The sequence below is a fragment of the Dermacentor andersoni genome, chromosome 9 (genome assembly GCF_023375885.2).
Source record: "Dermacentor andersoni chromosome 9, qqDerAnde1_hic_scaffold, whole genome shotgun sequence".
NCBI lineage: Eukaryota > Metazoa > Arthropoda > Arachnida > Ixodida > Ixodidae > Dermacentor > Dermacentor andersoni.
This window is the reverse complement of record NC_092822.1, coordinates 12,536,429-12,556,239: the sequence shown is the minus strand read 5'-3', so window position 1 is coordinate 12,556,239 and position 19,811 is coordinate 12,536,429. Positions and strand designations below refer to the sequence as shown.

The 19,811-nt window shown below is 43.8% G+C and overlaps 1 protein-coding gene across 1 annotated transcript; it reads right to left on the bottom strand.

Moving 5' to 3' along the window:
* Positions 1-966: 966 nt before the first annotated feature.
* Positions 967-19,248, bottom strand: Ns1 (Nucleostemin 1). The gene is made up of 14 exons (XM_050174753.3): positions 19,029-19,248; positions 18,865-18,917; positions 18,715-18,769; positions 17,639-17,841; positions 16,896-17,015; positions 15,947-16,046; positions 15,029-15,132; positions 12,742-12,868; positions 12,173-12,260; positions 10,351-10,674; positions 9,811-9,941; positions 5,934-6,037; positions 5,175-5,334; positions 967-1,063 (listed from the first exon to the last, which is right to left on the bottom strand). Exons 1-14 carry the CDS (start codon positions 19,042-19,044, stop codon positions 996-998), a joined length of 1,653 nt encoding a protein of 550 aa, XP_050030710.1. The 5' UTR covers positions 19,045-19,248; the 3' UTR covers positions 967-995.
* Positions 19,249-19,811: the final 563 nt, after the last annotated feature.

Genomic DNA, 19,811 nt, shown 5'->3' with positions numbered 1-19,811 from the left:
CAACTAGCAATGAGATCCCATGCTCCATAACATAGCTGCAAGTGATGCAAGCTGCACATACCAAATGTCCCAGATTTTCTTGCAGAATGACAAGTCTAGACTTCCCAGTTTGGCCACTTGGTCCCTATTAAGGTCTAGCACACTTTAAATATCTTAAAGAGCTGCCAACAACCAAACATCATAGCGCTAATTGAATTCAAGACTTTCTTGACCAGCAATGCCATGACGGTGTGTATATTTCCTATGATGAACAAGTTAGATACAAAAGCATATTCAGATTTCATTTAGACAGATCAAGGTGAACTTCCGTCCAGTATAATGCAAGCACTCCCAGGATGCACTGCAAGGCAGGATCATGTCTTGCATACAATCAAGACCATTATGTTCTGGATTCCACCTGTGTAAACAAGACATACAGGAACAAGAAAACTACATTTCACTAGCTAATATTTTCTCGTGCCATCTCTGATGCCTTTTACACTGAGCCATCTTCCATGGTCAATTGGCTGTAGGCACCTTTTTACAATTCAGCAAGCAGAGCTATATAACACATGCACAGTTGCAATATTCACTCGCTGCTAATCCCTTAATACTTTCATGTAGATGCTCATGTACACAAGTAATTAGTTTATTAGTTTTATTAATATTATTCTAATGACTCGCCATGCAATATGCAAAGGCAGGTAAATGAACGTACCCAGTATTGCCTCATGAGGCCTCCAGGTGATGGACTGCGCCAGCTCAAGTAACACAGTCCAATATTGGCTGTGAAGGCTCCAACGGACCACTAGTTGCTGGAGACATCTATAAAGCTCATATTTTTCAAGTCCGAAATGTGTTTGTAAGCTGGTAAGATTTTTCCAGGTTGCTCACACATAAGTTCACAATGCAGGCGCACATTGCCTTTGAATCAACCAATCACAAAATGATGTTTTTGATTAGTTGAAGGGACACAGAGCTACAGGATGCTTGATTTAATATTCATTTTAATAGATTTATTCACTCCCACCTAAGCCAGCAAGTGCAGATTCTAAAGAGTCCGAAAGGGCAGATGCAACCTTGTCTGAAAAATAAAAACACAAAGAATATCGGCAATGGTGAGACAGTCACAGCTACTGGTTCTGAAACAAGACATCTAGAAATATTCTAAGAACTTACAACTAGGATCAACACTTATGTTGTTTCAAAATTCATTTCTGCACCATACCTCCCTTGAAGATGATGATCTGAAGAATTAATTTAAGCCAAGCATGTGTAAAAATGAAGGGCGAAATAAAGTTATAGGTTGTGAGCCATATTTTTCTTTTGTCAAGCTGGTCTGGCATAGTAGAACATAACTTATCAAAATGATTGAGCTATATGCACTCTGCAAAAATGCTGTTGCCAGCATATGTGGTAGCTTTACAATTTCTTCTCTAACTTCAAATTTCGGGCAACAGAGGACATTGGAAGTGGCTTCACAGCAATGCCATATCGCATTCAAGTGATTCACTTTTTTTTTATTTTTGCATTTCTGCTTATGCCAATAGAATATGAATACAAACTTGAAACTGACACAAACATTAAATGTACAGTTGACTTAAAAGATTACAAGGCACAAGTTCTGTGAAAAGCCAAATTTTTTAACACTTCATGCCTGTAACTAGCAAAACTGTACAGCACTAAGTTGTTTTCACATACTAGCACATACAGCAAATCAAAAATACCAGGCTGTGCATCCAGGCTGCAAAAATACATTCACCTTTTTGTTACATCCCATGCCCTGCAAACCATTTAAGCGGATAATACAAGCAAAAGAAGCTACATATACACGATGTTGCCAGTATCTCCCTCTGTGCATACTTCAAAAAGGAGCATTATGGTTTAGTGCCACAAACCATAAAGAACTTCAAGGTACAGTGAACGACCGATTTTTGGGAGGGCAGACTTTTCGAACGTGCCCGATAATTCGAACGGCTTCGTGGCACTGCCACATACCCCATAGAGTAAATGTATAATAATGTCTGAAATTTTGGATGAAAAAAACGTTCACCGTCAGATTTTCCGGACTTTTTGCCATGACTGCAGGTCTGAAACGGCACTAATAGAAGCCACCACCGCCGCCATATTTATTATCTCGCTGCCTCGAACTGGTAGGCTCGCACGCAGATCCGCTGCCAGCCATACCATCACCTAGCTACTTCGATGTTCACTAGCGAGCTTCTTGCTGTTCGGTGGATGTATTTTATTGAAACAATTTGCCTGTTAGAAATGGCACTGGCTCCGCTTTTGTAATCCTCGCCAAAGTCTTCGAAGCACAGAAAACACGACACGTTATATAATGCCAGTTCCTAAACGTTTGCTTTGCCTCAATACACAAATGTTACGTGGTGAAGCATATGCAAAGTATTGCGGTGACGCGTATTGAGTGGGAAGGGGCAATGGCCACGGGAAACGGTATGTATTCCTTAATTATGCACGGGTGCACCCGCTGTCTCCTATCACAGTACAAACACCAATAAGCTTAATACGTGCACTGGCAGGCCTTTAGAGCTATTTCACACGTACATGTGGCGATTTGAACCCTTGGGAGCAGTAAAAGGGATGCATTCATTTTTTTTAACTGCCCGATGTTTCGGAGGTCCGATTTTTCGGGAGTCCGAAAAACAGGACGTTGACTGTATTTACCATTGTGAATGAAGATGGGAACGGGAAAGCATACATTATAAAAGTTCTTGGAAATAATAACATGGGAGTTCAAATTCAAACCACTATGTGTCCATTCATTAAAAAATGAGGTAGGCTCCAAGCTAAGGATGCAAGCCGAAAGCTAACATAACTCGAAAAGCAAAAGCGGGAATGAAATTCACTACAGTTAATCTTAACTTGCTTTCCTATCCCCCCTTTCTTTTATTCCAATAGTGCGCCACAAAATATGGTCAGGGTGCACTCCTTCACCCCGGTGTCTTCAAGAACCCTCTGAAAATTTATTATCACAAAAGCACGGGTAGCTCAGGAGTTGCTGAGGTGCGTTAACCCTTTAACAGGGGAATTGTTAGCTCAAGAACAACTGCACCTTGGGATGGTGTCCTTTTTTCTGAATTTTGTGTTAACCAAGAAAAATGTTTTTTACTAGACTTTGACATGTCTCAAATAATTAAGTTATTTAACATAGTGTTGCACTTCCTTTCACTTGAGCAACTCGTTTTCATGTTAACCTTGCAGCATGGTACAGCTCCCAGTGCAACATCACAATACAGAAAATATATGCTAATTCAACTCCTGTTCATTAATTCAATTTTTTTGATAATTTCATCATCATCATCATCATCATCAGCCTGATTACGCCCACTGCAGGGCAAAGGCCTCTCCCATACTCCTCCAACTACCCCGGTCATGTACTAATTGTGGCCATGTTGATCCTCCAAACTTCCTAATCTCATCTGCCCACCTAACTTTCTGTCGCCCCCTGCTACGCTTCCCTTCCCTCGGAATCCAGTCGGTAACCCTTAATGACCATCGGTTATCTTCCCTCCTCATTACATGTCCTGCCCATGCCCATTTCTTTTTCTTGATTTCAACTAAGATGTCATTAACGCGCGTTTGTTCCCTCACCCAATCTGCTCTTTTCTTATCCCTTAACGTTACACCTATCATTCTTCTTTCCATAGCTCGTTGCGTCGTCCTCAATTTAAGTAGAACCCTTTTCGTAAGCCTCCAGGTTTCTGCCCCGTACGTGAGTACTGGTAAGACACAGCTGTTATATGATAATTTAATCCCAACTGAAGGTGGTAGCCGGCGCCCATACATTTCTATGGGCCTAAACTTTCATTATTTCGATCTCAAAATTGGCCTTCGCCAAATAATTCTAAGTTAACATCAGCTTCGCCGCAATACAGCCTTATTGTGCGGTGAAGCATATCAAGAATCGAAAGGAGTCACTGTAACAGGACATAGTACATGTTTCTTAATTATACAAGAGGGCACACATTGTCTCTAGGTGCAGTACGAGCACCTAGACGTCTATACTGGCAGCAATTCAGAGCTAATTTCTGATGTTCCTTAATTATACGCGTGCGCACTTGTCTTGCACCCAGAATCGGAGAGCCATTTGTGTTTTGGGAAAGCTAGCAGAAAGGAAGGCAGCAAGATGAAGGAGCTCAGAAAGCCTATAAAAGAGCGGGGGTCCTTCTTCTTGGTGTTCATACTCTGATCAAAGACGGCGCACATGCGTGTGTAAATTAAAGAACACATGCCATGTCCCGAAACAGTGGCACTTCCCCCGAGTGCACTGCAAACCTCTTTCCTTCTTTACCAACTCTCCTTTACCCCCTACGCAACAAAGAGCTGTGGGACGATGCCCTCCGCGACGGACCTCCCGAGGTCCTCCGAGCTGTGATACAACGGGCTCGAAACATCGCCGGAATCATCTTAGGGACCCTGGACTGAGGGTTCCTCCCACACTGCTCTCGCCATTCAAATATTATTAATAAAGACGTTTTACTCTCTCTCTCTCTCCCCCCCCATAACTTTATATGCTTCACCGCATGAGACCGTATTACAGTGAAGCTAACTTTAAAGGCAAATACAGCCAAGTGATTAATAGCACATTTTTTCTGCCTCTCCACTACCTCCCACAGGCTCCCCACTTTGTAGTCGGATGTATTGGTTACGAACCCCCTTAGTCTACAAATGCAAAGTGGTGCAATCTGGAAGAAAAACATCTCACTACCACTCACTATTTCTCCAGATACATGGCAGAACACATCCTCCTCGTTTATTCGTAAAAGATCATTGTAAAAAGATTGTTCATTTGAATTGCACATCTCTATGTGAAGAGGGACTCCTGTGTCTGCAGACATGCTCCCCACTTTACAGTCAACTAAATCTAAGCGGCACCATCTAGAAAACAAACACGTCACCACCATTCCTTATTTTTTTCCGAGAGATGCTAGCACATATTCTGTTTGAATAAAATTATGTATCCTTTGAATCGTGCTTTTCAACGTAACGAGGGGGTCGTGCATCTGTAGACACACTCCCCAAGGCATGGCCAACTTGGAGGTGCATCTACAGATGCACTCCCCAGTTAGGGGTTTGATGAATAAGAAACGCTACTGCAACCACACAGCGGCGCTGGCTTCCACGTAATGGAACCAATGCATTGGGAAGACTTATGCACTGTGGCAACTTACCAGATCGTTTACGCTTCTTGAGCATCTTCTTGAACTCTTTCCGCCGAGCCTTGTTTTGTTGCAGCTCAGATTCGATCCCACTTTCACTTTTGCTTGTCACTTTGGCACTCGTAGCCTTCTTGCGCGGTGCCTCCGCTGTCCATTGTGGCCCAGATGACTCCTGCCGGCAGCAAATGCAGAGAGAAAGCAAATTCTATGTCTCAGCCACATTTTCACCATGACACAATCCAGACTATGCTTGGATTTCAATGTCCCTCTCAGCAAGACTCATTGAACTGTTCATATGTTGCATATGTTGTCCCATGAAAAAATAAAATCACAATGACAGCTTGGTTTATGGAGGTTCACATTACAAAGCAACAAAGGGACTAAATGAGACACACTGTTGTCAAGGGCTCCAAATCAATTTTGACCACCCCTTTTTTTTTTTTAATGTGCACTCAAAAAGTGGTACTACATGAGCGTTTTTGCATGCTGTAATGCAACTGCTGCAGCCAGGGGTCTAGTAAGTGACAGCCAGTTTCGGTTTTTGTGTTAAACACAGACATCACTGATGAATAATCTCAGCAAGGTAGGTACATAAGCTACCATGTACCATTTGACATGACCTGCACTTGGCTCCACTTGTAATGCAGAAGACAGCTTGCAAGCAGGTGAAAGGTATAAAATCTTGATGTCTGCTTTCCAAAGGGGATTCCATTCACTCTGTAACCAACTCCTTACGAGGCCCAATGTCTGCCAATGCCTGGTGCTTCTTACCTGGCCAGTGTCCATGGAGGTGCCGGTTTCTTCTTCAGGTGCCATGTCTGCGGTACCCATGGACTCCAAAGGAACAACATCCATTGGTCGCACTACAGGGAGGCCTGGAGTGCGAAAGGTGATTGCAAATGTAAAAGCCTGTCTTAGGCAAACATCTTAAAGCAACTCTAGAGGCTCTCTTTTCAGTTTCTTTCATTTGATAAAGACACAATCACCACATCCTTCAACCAAGTCTGTCGGGGTTTGCAGGTGTTGAAAGCTGTCTGACAACTCCAAATCTAATATAAATGAATCATCATCATTATCAGCCTGGTTACGCCCACTGCAGGGCAAAGGCCTCTCCCATAATTCTCCAACAACCCCGGTCATGTACTAATTGTGGCCATGTCGTTCCCGCAAACTTCTTAATCTCATCCGCCCACCTAACTTTCTGCCGCCCCCTGCTACGCTTCCCTTCCCTTGGAATCCAGTCCGTAACCCTTATTGACCATCGGTTATCTTCCCTCCTCATTACATGTCCTGCCCATGCCCCATTTCTCTTTCTTGATTTCAACTAAGGTGTCATTAACTCGCGTTTGTTCCCTCACCCAATCTGCTCTTTTCTTATCCCTTAACGTTACACATATCATTCTTCTTTCCATAGCTCGTTGCGTCGTCCTCAATTTAAGTAGAACCCTTTTCGTAAGCCTCCAGGTTTCTGCCCCGTACGTGAGTACTGGTAAGACACAGCTGTTATAAACTTTTCTCTTGAGGGATAATGGCAACCTGCTGTTCATGATCTGAGAATGCCTGCCAAACGCACCCCCGCCCATTCTTATTCTTCTGATTATTTCCGTCTCATGATCCGGATCCTCCTTCACTACCTGCCCTAAGTAGATGTATTCCCTTACCACTTCCAGTGCCTCGTTACCTATTGTAAATTGCTGTTCTCTTCCGAGACTGTTAAACATTACTTTAGTTTGCTGCAGATTATTCTTTAGACCCACTCTTCTGCTTTGCCTCTCCAGGTCAGTGAGCATGCATTGCAATTGGTCCCTTGAGTTACTAAGCAAGGCAATATCATCAGCAAATCGCAAGTTACTAAGGTATTCTCCATTAACTTTTATCCCCAATTCTTCCCAATCAAGGACTCTGAATACCTCCTGTAAACACGGTGTGAATAGCATTGGAGAGATCGTATCTCCCTGCCGGACGTCTTTCTTTATTGGGATTTTGTTGCTTTCTTTATGGAGGACTACGGCGGCTGTGGAGCCGCTATAGATATCTTTCAGTATTTTTACATACGGCTCGTCTACACCCTGATTCCGTAATGCCTCCATGACTGCTGAGGTTTCGACAGAATCAAACGCTTTCTCGTAATCAATGAAAGCTATATATAAGGGTTGGTTATATTCCGCACATTTCTCTGTCACCTGATTGATAGTGTGAATACGGTCTATTGTTGAGTAGCCTTTACGGAATCCTGCCTGGTCCTTTGTTTGACAGAAGTCTAAGGTGTTCCTGATTCTATTTGCGATTACCTTAGTAAAAGTTTGTAGGCAACTGATAGTAAGCTGATCGGTCTATAATTTTTCAAGTCTTTGGCGTCCCCTTTCTTATGAATTAGGATTATGTTAGCTTTCTTCCAAGATTCCGGTACGCTCAAGGTCATGAGGCATTGCGAATACAGGGTGGCCAGTTTCTCTAGAACAATCTGCCCACCATCCTTCAACAAATCTGCTGTTACCTGATCCTCCCCAGCTGCCTTCCCCCTTTTCATAGCTCCCAAGGCTTTCTTTACTTCTTCCGGCGTTACCTGTGGGATTTCGAATTCCTCTAGACTATTCTCTCTTCCATTATCGCCGTGGGTGCCACTGGTACTGTATAAATCTCTATAGAACTCCTCAGCCACTTGAACTATCTCATCCATATTAGTAATGATATTGCCGGCTTTGTCTCTTAACGCATACATCTGATTCTTGCCAATTCCTAGTTCCTTCTTCACTGCTTTTAGGCTTCCTCCGTTCCTGAGAGCATGTTCAATTCTATCCATATTATACTTCCTTATGTCAGCTGTCTTACGCTTGTTGATTAACTTCGAAAGTTCTGCCAGTTCTATTCCAGCTGTAGGGTTAGAGGCTTTCATACCTTGGCGTTTCTTGATCAGATCTTTCGTCTCCTGCGATAGCTTACTGGTATCCTGTCTAACGGAGTTACCACCGACTTCTATTGCGCACTCCTTAATTATGCTCACAAGATTGTCGTTCACTGCTGCAACACTAAGCTCCTCTTCCTGAGTCAAAGCCAAATACCTGTTCTGTAGCTTGATCTGGAATTCCTCTATTTTCCCTCTTACCACTAACTCATTGATCGGCTTCTTATGTACCAGTTTCTTCCGTTCCCTCCTCAGGTCTAGACTAATTCGAGTTCTTACCATCCTACGGTCACTGCAGCGCACCTTGCTGAGCACATCCACACCTTGTATGATGCCAGGGTTAGCGCAGAGTATGAAGTCTATTTCATTTCTAGCCTCGCCGTTCGGCCTACTCCACGTCCACTTTCGGCTGTCCCGCTTGCGGAAGTAGGTATTCATTATCCGCATATTATTCTGTTCCGCAAACTCTACTAATAACTCTCCCCTGCTATTCCTAGTGCCTATGCCATATTCCCCCACTGCCTTGTCTCCAGCCTGCTTCTTGCCTACCTTGGCATTGAAGTCGCCCATCAGTATAGTGTATGTTGTTTTCACTCTACCCATCGCTGATTCCACGTCTTCATAGAAGCTTTCGACTTCCTGGTCATCATGACTGGATGTAGGGGCGTAGACCTGTACAACCTTCATTTTGTACCTCTTATTAGGTTTCACAACAAATCCTGCCACCCTCTCGTTAATGCTATAGAATTCCTGTATGTTACCAGCTATATTCTTATTAATCAGGAATCCGACACCTAGTTCTCGTCTCTCCACTAAGCCCCGGTAGCACAGGAAGTGCCTGCTTTTTAGCACGGTATATGCTTCTTTTGGCCTCCTAACTTCACTGAGCCCTATTATATCCCATTTACTGCCCTCTAATTCCTCCAATAGCACTGCTACACTCGCCTCACTAGATAACGTTTTAGCGTTAAACGAAATGAAAGGGCTGACTCAATTTTGCAGGCTAAAACGAGTGGAATGTGCATACATATTATGTGGAAAAACACTGCTCTATTGAAAATAAGCTCACTTTAAACATTAGGAAGAGCCATCCATTAAAAAGCAAGCCCCTCTTTCTTTCAATGTTCCTGGCCCTCAGCAATTTGCTTTTACAGTAATGATAGGCATTTAAGCATCAACAGTGACTGTGCACTACTGCTCATGAGATGCATGTAAAAAGACTGAAATCAAATACAAATATTGGCGCATAAAAGAGAGGAGGGATCATGACACAATGTAATTTTTATGAACAACGTGAATTGCAGTTTTATGTGCTTTCAGGCAGTAATTTATTTTGCCCTCATGCTGCCATTTGCTAGCCTCATGATTGGTACGGTAACTTCCTCAGTCATGGGGTTATCTTTTCTTCTACAACAAAATGAAGACAATTGTTTTCAGCTAACAATCATTTTCTCAGAAAACTGCTGCAGTGTGCTGCTATTTTTGTGAATGACAAATTACCACCTCCAGTAGTACTGATGGGTCACAGTACGGACAAGTATGGGAAGCACTGAATTAAATGGTTTAATATGCATTGAAGTAGAAGTAAGCAAAGCAATACTGACAGTGGCTATAATTACCCAGAATTGAAAATGACACCAATCAACATTATTACCAGTAAATTGCTTGTTCATTCCTCTCCACAGAATGCAAGGTGCTAAAGCATGCCTGTCATGACAAAACAAAATGAATGGGAAGCCATACCCTTCAGCTCGCGCTCCTCTTCCTCAGCAATTGCGTCCAAGTCAAACTCTGCACCCAGGGCTGACACAATGCTGCTGCCTTCCACATTAGACTTGTCCTCAGGAGGTTCCGTGCAATATTTGATGCGGCCACTGAGGAGCACAAATGATGACCTTCCTTAAAAATGACTCTTCTCACATGAGGTTTTCACAATTACTAATGGTTAACACTACCATGACCACTCAATCAAAAAGAGGGGGGTGTAGCCCGTGGAATTGTGCACAACCATAGTCCCACATGCAGCCATCGTTGCATCTGACCACCACTGAAGCCAGGCTAGACAAAACTAGCATCTTTAGTGAAATCTGCATTCGAAGCACTAAAAGCATGTTTTGGATTTAGACAGACAACAATACAACATCTACTATTGTAATTTTTATGAACAATGTGAATTGCAGTTTTCTGTGCTTTCAGGAAGCTTGTGGCTTCGAACAAACGAAATTCAGCACAATTTTTCTGCTTGAAGGAAGAAAGAAAAAAAAGAAGACAGCAACAACCAACCAGTTCCAGTCGGAAAGGATCTTGCGGGCTGCCGCAGCTGCGTCGGGCAGGGCGCCTTTGCGAAGTCGTCCCATGCGCTTGGCCAGCATGAGTAGCAGCTCTTCAGGCGAGCCATACTCAGGCAGCCGGTACTGGAGCATGAGCTGCTCGCGTGACGCCCGCCGCAGGATGGAGCAGGCGGGCCCCACAGGGTCTTCCAGAGACTGGGGGCTCTTGGCATTACGCAGCGCCACCGTGGCTTCTGTCGCATCACCCGAAGCCAGCACCACACCGGGGCTGTCCAGAAGCCACACGTGGCTGTCCAGCTGGACACGCTGCATGTACCTGCAAAGACAGTTCAAGATCGAAACGGTCGAACCGTGTCAACAATCCGCGTAAGAAACAGAGTTTGCCAAGTTCCAAGACTGCATTGTGGTCTCTGGTAGTCCTCCATTTCTAAGCACCGTATTTACATAATTCTAACATGTCCCTAGACCTAAGGCATACTCAATATTCGTGGGTTTAAAGTAAGAAAATAAAGCTTCACCTGAACATCACATGCAACCAATTTGCAAAAGAAAAATACAACCCGCTGTGGATGCTTAGTGGCTATGGTGTTGGGCTGCTAAGCACGAGGTCACGGGATCGAATCCCGGCCACAGCGGCCACATTTCGATGGGGTCAAAATGCGAATACACCTGCGTGCTTAGATTTAGATGCATGTGAAAGAACCTCAGGTGGTCCAAATTTCTTGAGTCCCCCACTACGGCATGCCTCATAATCAGATCACGGTTTTGGCACGTAAAACCCTATAATTTTAAAAGAAAAATACAGCGTGCTTCCTGCTTTCATGATCAGAAAAACAAGATGTGCAAAATTTAACTTCACAGAAGGGAAACCGTTTCTTAAAATGAGCTTTCATAATGAAAGTAGAGCGTCACCATCGCCATTTGCACTTCACTGGCCAGATACCAAGCATACGGAGATGCTATTCTCGAGTGATCCCTTTTAGAGATACTGCTATTACTATCACTTCCACAAGATTTTACGTAACTCTGCATTGGACTTGCAAAAGCACAGGGTCGAGAACGTTCCTGGCACTATGCACATCTGGCGAGCTTGGCACAGTGCCAGAAATGCTGACAGCCATACATGTCGATGCCTCCGGTGCCTAGCCACTCGAAATCTCGCAGATAGTATCTCCGAAAGTGATTGATCAAGAATATCGCTCCCGATTGTAGTCATGCCTAATGACTTTGATGGTAGGTTGTTGCGAACGCCACGAACATAGTTTTGGTTTCATAGCCGTTTGTAACGTACAGGCAATTTCAATTTCGTTGTAACGTACAGGCATGTTCCAGAGAAGTGAGGAGCACTCGCCCACTGTGCGCTACTAATCTTTCTTTGAACCTTCCATTCTATTCAGCCAGCATCAAGTTGAAAGTGATCAGGGCCATATGAGCAACAGATGAACCCTTCTTCTCGTTCTTTTTCTGGTTGGCTGAGGCAACCCACAGCTTTTGCTCTGCCGCACAGAGCTCATGAAATGCATTATTAACATAACAATGAAGCAGTAAGCCAGGCATACCAGCATCATAGTGGTGTAGAAAAAAATGTACCCATGCTGCATGTATGGTAACCACAGAGGGTTTCTCTACTGGACAAGAGGGTTTCTCTCAACAGTCAGAATGTCATAGAATGAATGGTGAATAGCTCAGATTTCGATACTACACCCTTTCTCACCTTGTAACACATGTGGCTACTTCTACACAAAAGTAGATGAAAGAGCCAAAAGACACGATGAAAACCGAAATTAAGGAACATGAATCTCAATGACACTTACTTGGTGACACCTGGTACTGCTCCAACTGTGCAGGCTCGCGTCCTCTTCAGGCTGTTGACAAGGCTGCTCTTGCCCACATTCGGATAGCCTGCACAAGTATCGACCACTCAACTCACTAGCACAGGAAAGTTCCAACAATGATCTTGGAAAAAATTAACACAGGGGGCAGGACACTTATGTGTCAAGTCAACTCACTAATAAGCCTCAGAAACAGTGGGCAAACAAGAGAAGAGACAGGTTAAAAAAAAAATTAAATTATGGGGTTTTACGTGCCAAAACCACTTTCTGATTATGAGGCACATTGTAGCGGAGGACTCCGGAAATTTCGACCACCTGGGGTTCTTTAACGTGCCCCTAAATCTAAGTACACGGGTGTTTTCACAATTCGCCTCCATCGAAATGCGGCTGCCATGGCCGGGATTCGATCCCGCGAAGAAGACACAGGTTGGAGCCAACGTTTTGACAACCTGTTGCCGCAATGAAGATAAGACTCCACTGCGGTTGGTTGCAGCCACAAGAGCAACGAAGCACATTTGCTAGGCTTTAAAATTGCTAGGCAATGCACTGACCTACAACACCGACTGTGATGCACCCCTGGATCCCCTGGTTGCGGCAGTAGTTCCCCAGCAGCTTGAGCAATAGCTGGGCACCCAGGCAGGCCCGTGTCTCTGCATCAGGAGCTGCCCTCTGCTGAGACTGCAACATTTAACCGAAAAAGAAGAAAAAAAAGAGAAAGCTGGATTTTACGGGCAAGACTCCCAACACTGCTTCTGGATATACACAATGTCAAACCAGCCATGTCATTCTGCACTATAAGTGGCTAAGTAGGGTTTTGGATGAATGTGAAAATGCCTCCTCTCCACTTCATAAGTTATCAACTTATGAAGTGGTGTATCAAGAAGTGCAATTATCATCATCAGCCTATATTATGACCACTGCAGGACTAAGGCCTTTTCCTGCTATCTCCAATTATCCCTGTAATGTGCCAACCAATTCCAGCTAGCGCCTGCAAATTTCTTAGTTTCATCACTCCACCTAGTCTTCTGCGGTCCTCGACTACGCTTCCCTTCTCTTGGCACCGATTCTGTAACCCTAATGGCCCACCGTTTATTAATGTACGCATTGCATGACCTGCCCAGCTCCATTTTTTTCTCTTAATGTCAATTAGAATATTGGCTATCTCTGTTTGCTCTCTGATCTACACTGCTCTCTTCCCGTCTCTTAACGTTACACCTAACATTATTCGTTCCATCGCTCTTTGCGTATTCCTTAACTTGTTTTCGAGCTTCTTTGTAAAATAGCGCAACCTTCCTCATCATCAGCCCACAATCACTTCTGTTGGGCATGTGAACTTGGGGCCTGGGAGCTATCACGCATCCAAAGTAAGTCAAGAGAGTGCTACATTGTCTTGCCTTGAATCTGCTCTCTTGAGAGCACACAAATTTGCAGCCAAAGTATGCTTTAAGCATCAAGTGGTACAGTTGAAAGTTGGGTATATAAGTGCAAGTTTCAGCATTTACACAACACAGAGAATACACAGCTGCCAATATCAGAAGTTTCCCATTGTTGCTAGTTTATAAATGCCGCTAGCACCGCACTGCAGTAATGGGCAGACGCTTTGCAGTAATTTGCTAACCTTCAGTAAAGGTTCCAAGCATGTCACGCCTTGTTACACCCGCTAGGCTAGCATGTATAGAGAGAATTCAGACAGCACTAACACAAGTGGAACAGATACAGCTGTTTAGTGTAAAAAGAGAAGGGCTCCACTGCTCACAGTTAATCACCATTGTCTCTCCCCCCTCCCACCCCTAATAAAGCACTCTTCCAGAAATCAAAAGGTAAACACATGAAGGTGGGAGGCCATTATACAATTGAACCTACACCACCAAAGTCATACCTTTTACAAGAATACCTTTGTTATATTCAATATTCAACTGACACTGTGGTGCCGTTATGTATATTCCAACGGGCAAAAACACCTGGTAATTCGAACGCGCAAGCATTTTTGACAGTTAATTCGAACATACCACACTCCGACAATGCTCTCAGCAGCGCAGCAGATCACACGGCGGCACCTCCGACAAGCATTGCTCTGACCCCACCATAGAGAAAGAGCTTAAGAGAGACCCCTCAACACCACGCACGAGGTTCCGTATAAAGTCCAAAGGCGATAACACCGTTGCCGTTGCTGTATGAGCAAGTGAAAGCGTGAGAGGGGAGCCGACGATAGTGGCTCCCCAGCAAACCTGGTGGGAAAGCAAATCCGCTTCCCTCCCCGTCCTTGCAAATGCACTCCCTTCGCCCTGCCTCTCAACTCTCTCTCAATTCCCTCACCTTTGAAGGTCTCCACGTGTGCCCATCTCTGCACCAGCCCGGCGCCAGCTTAGCCCACTCCCTGAAGTTACGTTTTCTGCTGTTATCGAAAAGCAAGTGTGGGTCGTCGCGGGCAGTTTCGTGGTCCTCGCTCGCTGTGTGCTTGTTTGCTATGATATTTCACAACTCGCATCATTCCTGCATTGTGCTATGGTGCACGAGTACCTCATGAACAAATCCACCTTTTAATTCAAATTTCTTTTAATTCGAACAAATTTTTGGGTCTCTTTGAGTTTAAATTATCAAGATTTGACTGTACTGAGGTTCGGCTGTAGTGGCCAACGTGCCTTATGTGCACCAGGACTGTAACCCTTTTAACTCCTAAGCCTGAGCTGTGCTCATTCTACCTGCTTCTACCAACATTGCACTCAACATTACTGCATCACATGTTCACTACATTTTGTGGAACCGACAATGTGGTGCTCCATGAAAGCTTTCTCAGGAGATTTCTCCACACATATGCAAAATGTCAACAATACTCACCAGGTGCTTCTTCTGGGTCTGAGTGGATGCCTTGAAGGCAATGGTGGGAAGCTCTCGGCGTAGGTAACGTAGCCACTTTGTCAAGTTTTCCCGTGGGATCAAGTCTGCGAGGTGCACAAGTTTCACATTCCTGAGCTAATTTTATGTGTGACCAAACACAGTGGCACAATACTCAATGTCAAAGGGTGGCAAATATAACTGTTTTCATTTCCTGTATACACAGAGGACAAACAGTAAGTTCGAAGGCGAACTTTGAGGTGATCACTTATGGCGGTATACCCTCTCTGACGTAAAGTCAGTGCACAATGCCAGGGAAGCACAACAAAGGGCAGTGAACCTATGACAATTAAATTTTTCCTTTACATCCCTATCACATCATCTAACAATGACTCAACATGAAATAAACTTGGCCCAAAAGTCTGCTCAGACACAAATATTTTTCCTCACACTTTTGTAATGATAAAGCAGCCTGTTTCTCATGCCGCCAACGGCTACATTTCATAGGAACAGAGCACCTTTCACATTTGTTTGTTTATTGAGTCTTGGTGTTTTGTTTGTTTGTTTTTCACAGAAAACTTACAATGAGTTACATGACTTCATCCTGCACTGGACTTATTTAGGAAATTTCTGATGATAATATACACATGCTCTCACTTCTTTATATAAACAAAATCACAGAAAATCAAGTTTTACTCTCTGATTTTAATGCTAGATAACTGACACAGGAGGCAGGAAATGTGATAGATGATTATGTATTTTTGTTTCCAACACATATTTTGGGTCCTCACACTGCTTGTGAAGGCTGCTCACTGCCTATTCTCTTGTAGCTTCATAAATGAAAAAAAAAGCTAATTAAGTTTTCCCTTTTCCATTCATTCTTTAATTTGCACATTCTTTTCGGTGAAAAAAGATACACACCAATCTTGTTGAGGAGCAGCACAAGGCGTTTACCCCGCGACTGCACCAGCTGCTCCAACTGCGGACTGCGTGTGCCCAATGGATCCCTGGCATCAAGAACCTGCAGCAGCAGCAGCAACACAATGTATAATAATCAAGAATTCACAGCTCTGTTTTCTTGCAAGAGTCCGATCTTTACTTAGTGCACACTGTACATCCTGCACAGGCTGATGTTGTGAAGTGCCAAAGGAAATTCAACTGGTTGCAACAATGGCCGTGAGAAATAGAGGAACAGATTCAGAAGGTTCAATAACACCATGGGTAAACAAGTCACCAGACAAATGGTCAAGACAAAATTTGTTTACCACAGTTCAACTGCAAGGCTTGTAAATGCCAGTCTAAGACTAGGATACTGAAGCAGAGACTTGTGTGTCTTACTCCAAACATTCTGCTCAACCAACTGCCATTACATGCAAGCTCTGTGCTTTTTATTTGCCATTACCCATTCCTCACTCACATTAAAACAGCAGCCAACATATTCAGGAGTTTTTCAAAAACACAATGCTGTTGGAAAGAGCTTCATGTCCTTGTATTTCACAGCAACATGTTTGTAAATAGAGAAGAATCCTCAGTGAACGAAGTGGCCAATAGGTTTGGTCATGTGGGCAGACAAAGCAGCACTCATCAGCAAAACATAAAGCAGTGCTAATGATCAAGTAACATCATGCAAGGAAAAGCCTGATGAAAAGAATGGGTTCACTGAAAGACGTCGGATGTCATGGAACAAAAACTTCCAGAGCTGTGCTTGGTTGTCATGGCAGCCATTACCAGAAGAAGGTTGCTTTTCATACATCTGATAGTGGCAACACGTTAGGTCCAAGACACATGGAGTGCTTTGACATTGTCTGGCTACCTTGGACAGCAAAGCTCTTCCCTTCATGTTATGCTGAGTAAGTGCAAGGCCACTAACCTGGAGCACAACATCGGCAGCCTCCACAACTTTCCGCAGTTCTTGGTAACCTGTTCGGTTAGACAGCTCCTTAAGCAGATGATCCTGGCCTGTCTGCACCAGATGGTCAATCAGCAAGCCCTGCAAAAAAAATCCCACTTGACATACTTGCAGCTGTTCACTCTCTAGGTGTTTCTGGTTTGCAAAGATTGAAAAAAGCAGTTTACAGAAATAAAGTGCTAGTGAGTGAAGCCTCATGTGAATGATGTGAGCATCCTTCTAACAACTGTCACAAAAAGCTTATTGTTTTTTGCCTTTTTGCTGCATTCTGTTTCGACCCTCAAGATCTGCAGTTGGACTGAGGGGAGGCCATGTTTGAGCACTATGTGCTGGTAGAATGCATTTGACCACTAAATGATTTTGTGCATTCTTATTACGACAGACAGGGCAAAGCGAACTTTGACATTACATCCTGCACCCACCAAAGGAAATGTAATATGTATGCATATGTAATATGCATATGTAATATGTACGCGAAAGGAGTGTGTATCTACTCAGTAAATGGCATTAATATTAGCAAATGTACTTTAACACAATATACCTTGTTTAGATGAAACATACCCTAACAATTACTGAACACATACATACAGTTGAAACTGCACATTTGCAACATGGTTAGCACCTGGCACACTCAAACTAGGTGGCACCAAAATGACATCCAAACCCAAACATGCTGCTGGTCTCCCATAGATGGCACCGCTTACACTGACAGCAGCGTGCTGGGCTTGGCGTTTAACAGCGTCGGCTTGTAATTCGCCAAGGTCACGGTGTTTGGCGTGTTGATCCTGCCGAGCTTCTTTCTGGCGACGCCGCTGTTCCTCACGCATCTGCTGCTGCAGCTGTGCCTCCTTGAGCAGCGCCCCCTTGAAGGGAAGGCTGTTGGGAATGCCAGGATCCTTTGGCTTGTCTGCACTTGCACCATTTAGCATTTTAGCAATCTTCTCATACTGCTATACCTCCAAATATACAAAAATTTGACACATCGTCCTCTAATAAGATAGCATCTTGACAAACATCGAAGTGGCCTTGATATAAATTTATAGCTTTGAGTGGGTACTGCAGAGCTGACAAAATATTACTATGCATGCAACATGAAAATGCCACTAATTCTTCCATGCCGCAGCTGGAAATGGCTTGCAGTGAAATAGTAAAATGATAAAGGTCAGTTCACCAAGGAGGCACTACATTTTGTAGTCCAAATTTTGAGTGTCATGTTTTCAAGGTTTCAGAGCAGAGAATGTGACAATGTCTATGCACAAGTTGCGCAGCGACAGCTTTTCCCCACAGTGTGTTGAGTGGAACCCGTTTTCCTGACAACACCATTACGTCAAGCAAACCTGGCGTAAGAGTTTTGCAGGTTTGTTGTGATGTAACTCAACTTTTTTGTCTCAACATATGAATAGGAATTCCCTTTTCTCAGAAATAAACAGAAGAAATTGCTTACCTAATATCAACATGTACACCTACAAGAGTGTAGGTTTGTGCTAAGTGGAAACGTATTCTCCTCAACGAGCCATGCAGCCGCCAGCTGTTTTACAAGTTATCCAAGCATTCTATGAAAACGAAAGCAGCTACAACATATCTGACACGGTTACCCATGCGCACAGGGGCACCTGCTGACGCGGTAGGCAAGAAATCACGTAATCGCCTACGGTGACAGCCCCCACACTTCCCACATTTACGAAGGACAAGCTACTGACACGACGTACCCTATTCCTCCATCGACTAGACTGATCCCCACAAGAGTGCTGACATGATACTGCGCAGGTCTACTACTCACGTTTGTGCGGGTTCTTCTTTGCCTCCTTCTTTTTCTTCTTCAAGTGCTGCCGTACCTGAAATAATACTCTATGAAAACCGCGACGACGAAATAATACTCTACGTAAATTGCGACGACAACGTCGTCGAACTTCCAAAATTGAGAATCTACCTTCTTTTCTACTTTGTAGCGCTGCCGGCACGACACCCGCTTGCTCATTTTGTCTGAAATTGCATGAATGGAAGCAATGAAATCCCAGATCAATAAATTCCATACAGTTATGTGGTTCAACTCTTGACAAAGTAAAATAAAGCTGTGGCTTATTCCGGACTCACTCTTCATGTTCGGCATGTTTCCGTCGTCGTAACCACACCGCCAACACTACACAACACTACACCAGTGTCTTGACTAGGTCTTTAGCACTTCCTGCAGGCAGAACACCAGCTGTCTACTCGAATCACAACGAGCGCTTCACGATTTTAAACGCAGACAACTTCAGCCCTTCGCCAACTTCACTTTCACGTGGTGCTCCGCACTACGCAAAATTAAATCGACGGGCGCGACGGGCACCGTGAAAAGAGCTGAACATTGCTAGTTGTGCTATTTCGACGAATTAAAAAACAAAAAAACGCCGCTCAACAACGTATTACTATATTTACTCTATATCTAAAAACTGCAACTAACTACTAATTGTAACTGTTCATATGCATTTGTGCTTTAAATTTTATGCATTATTTGTAGCAGATGGCGTTACTTTTTGAGGCGCGGTTTTTGAACAGATTGGCGGATCATTGGTTCTGTGTAGGTAGTCTGCGTCTTTTTTTAAAGAGCGAGGTAAGAAAGCTTCTTTTACATAAAATTATAGGTCGAATGAAACAGACTGCGCGCGGTTTACAGACGCAGCATGTGCTCCTGAGATCAGTACTTTTCCTGTTCTACCTGCGCCTCGCTGCTTCGCGATGCAAGTGCACCAATTAGCCCTGTTTCCCATCATTTTGGCCTACATTGAGATTTGTTGGCCTTTATATCTATATTTGTCAAAATTTATATATATATATCCCATATTTTTTTCAAATATAGGTCGGCCGTCCTTAATGTGTGTGTGTGTGTGTGGGGGG

Coding starts and splice junctions, on each gene's coding strand:
- Ns1 (XM_050174753.3), bottom strand. Junction 18,770..18,864: donor GCTACAAAGTAGAAAAGAAG/GTAGATTCTCAA, acceptor GTATTATTTCAG/GTACGGCAGCACTTGAAGAA. Junction 12,261..12,741: donor CATCACAGTCGGTGTTGTAG/GTCAGTGCATTG, acceptor ATACTTGTGCAG/GCTATCCGAATGTGGGCAAG.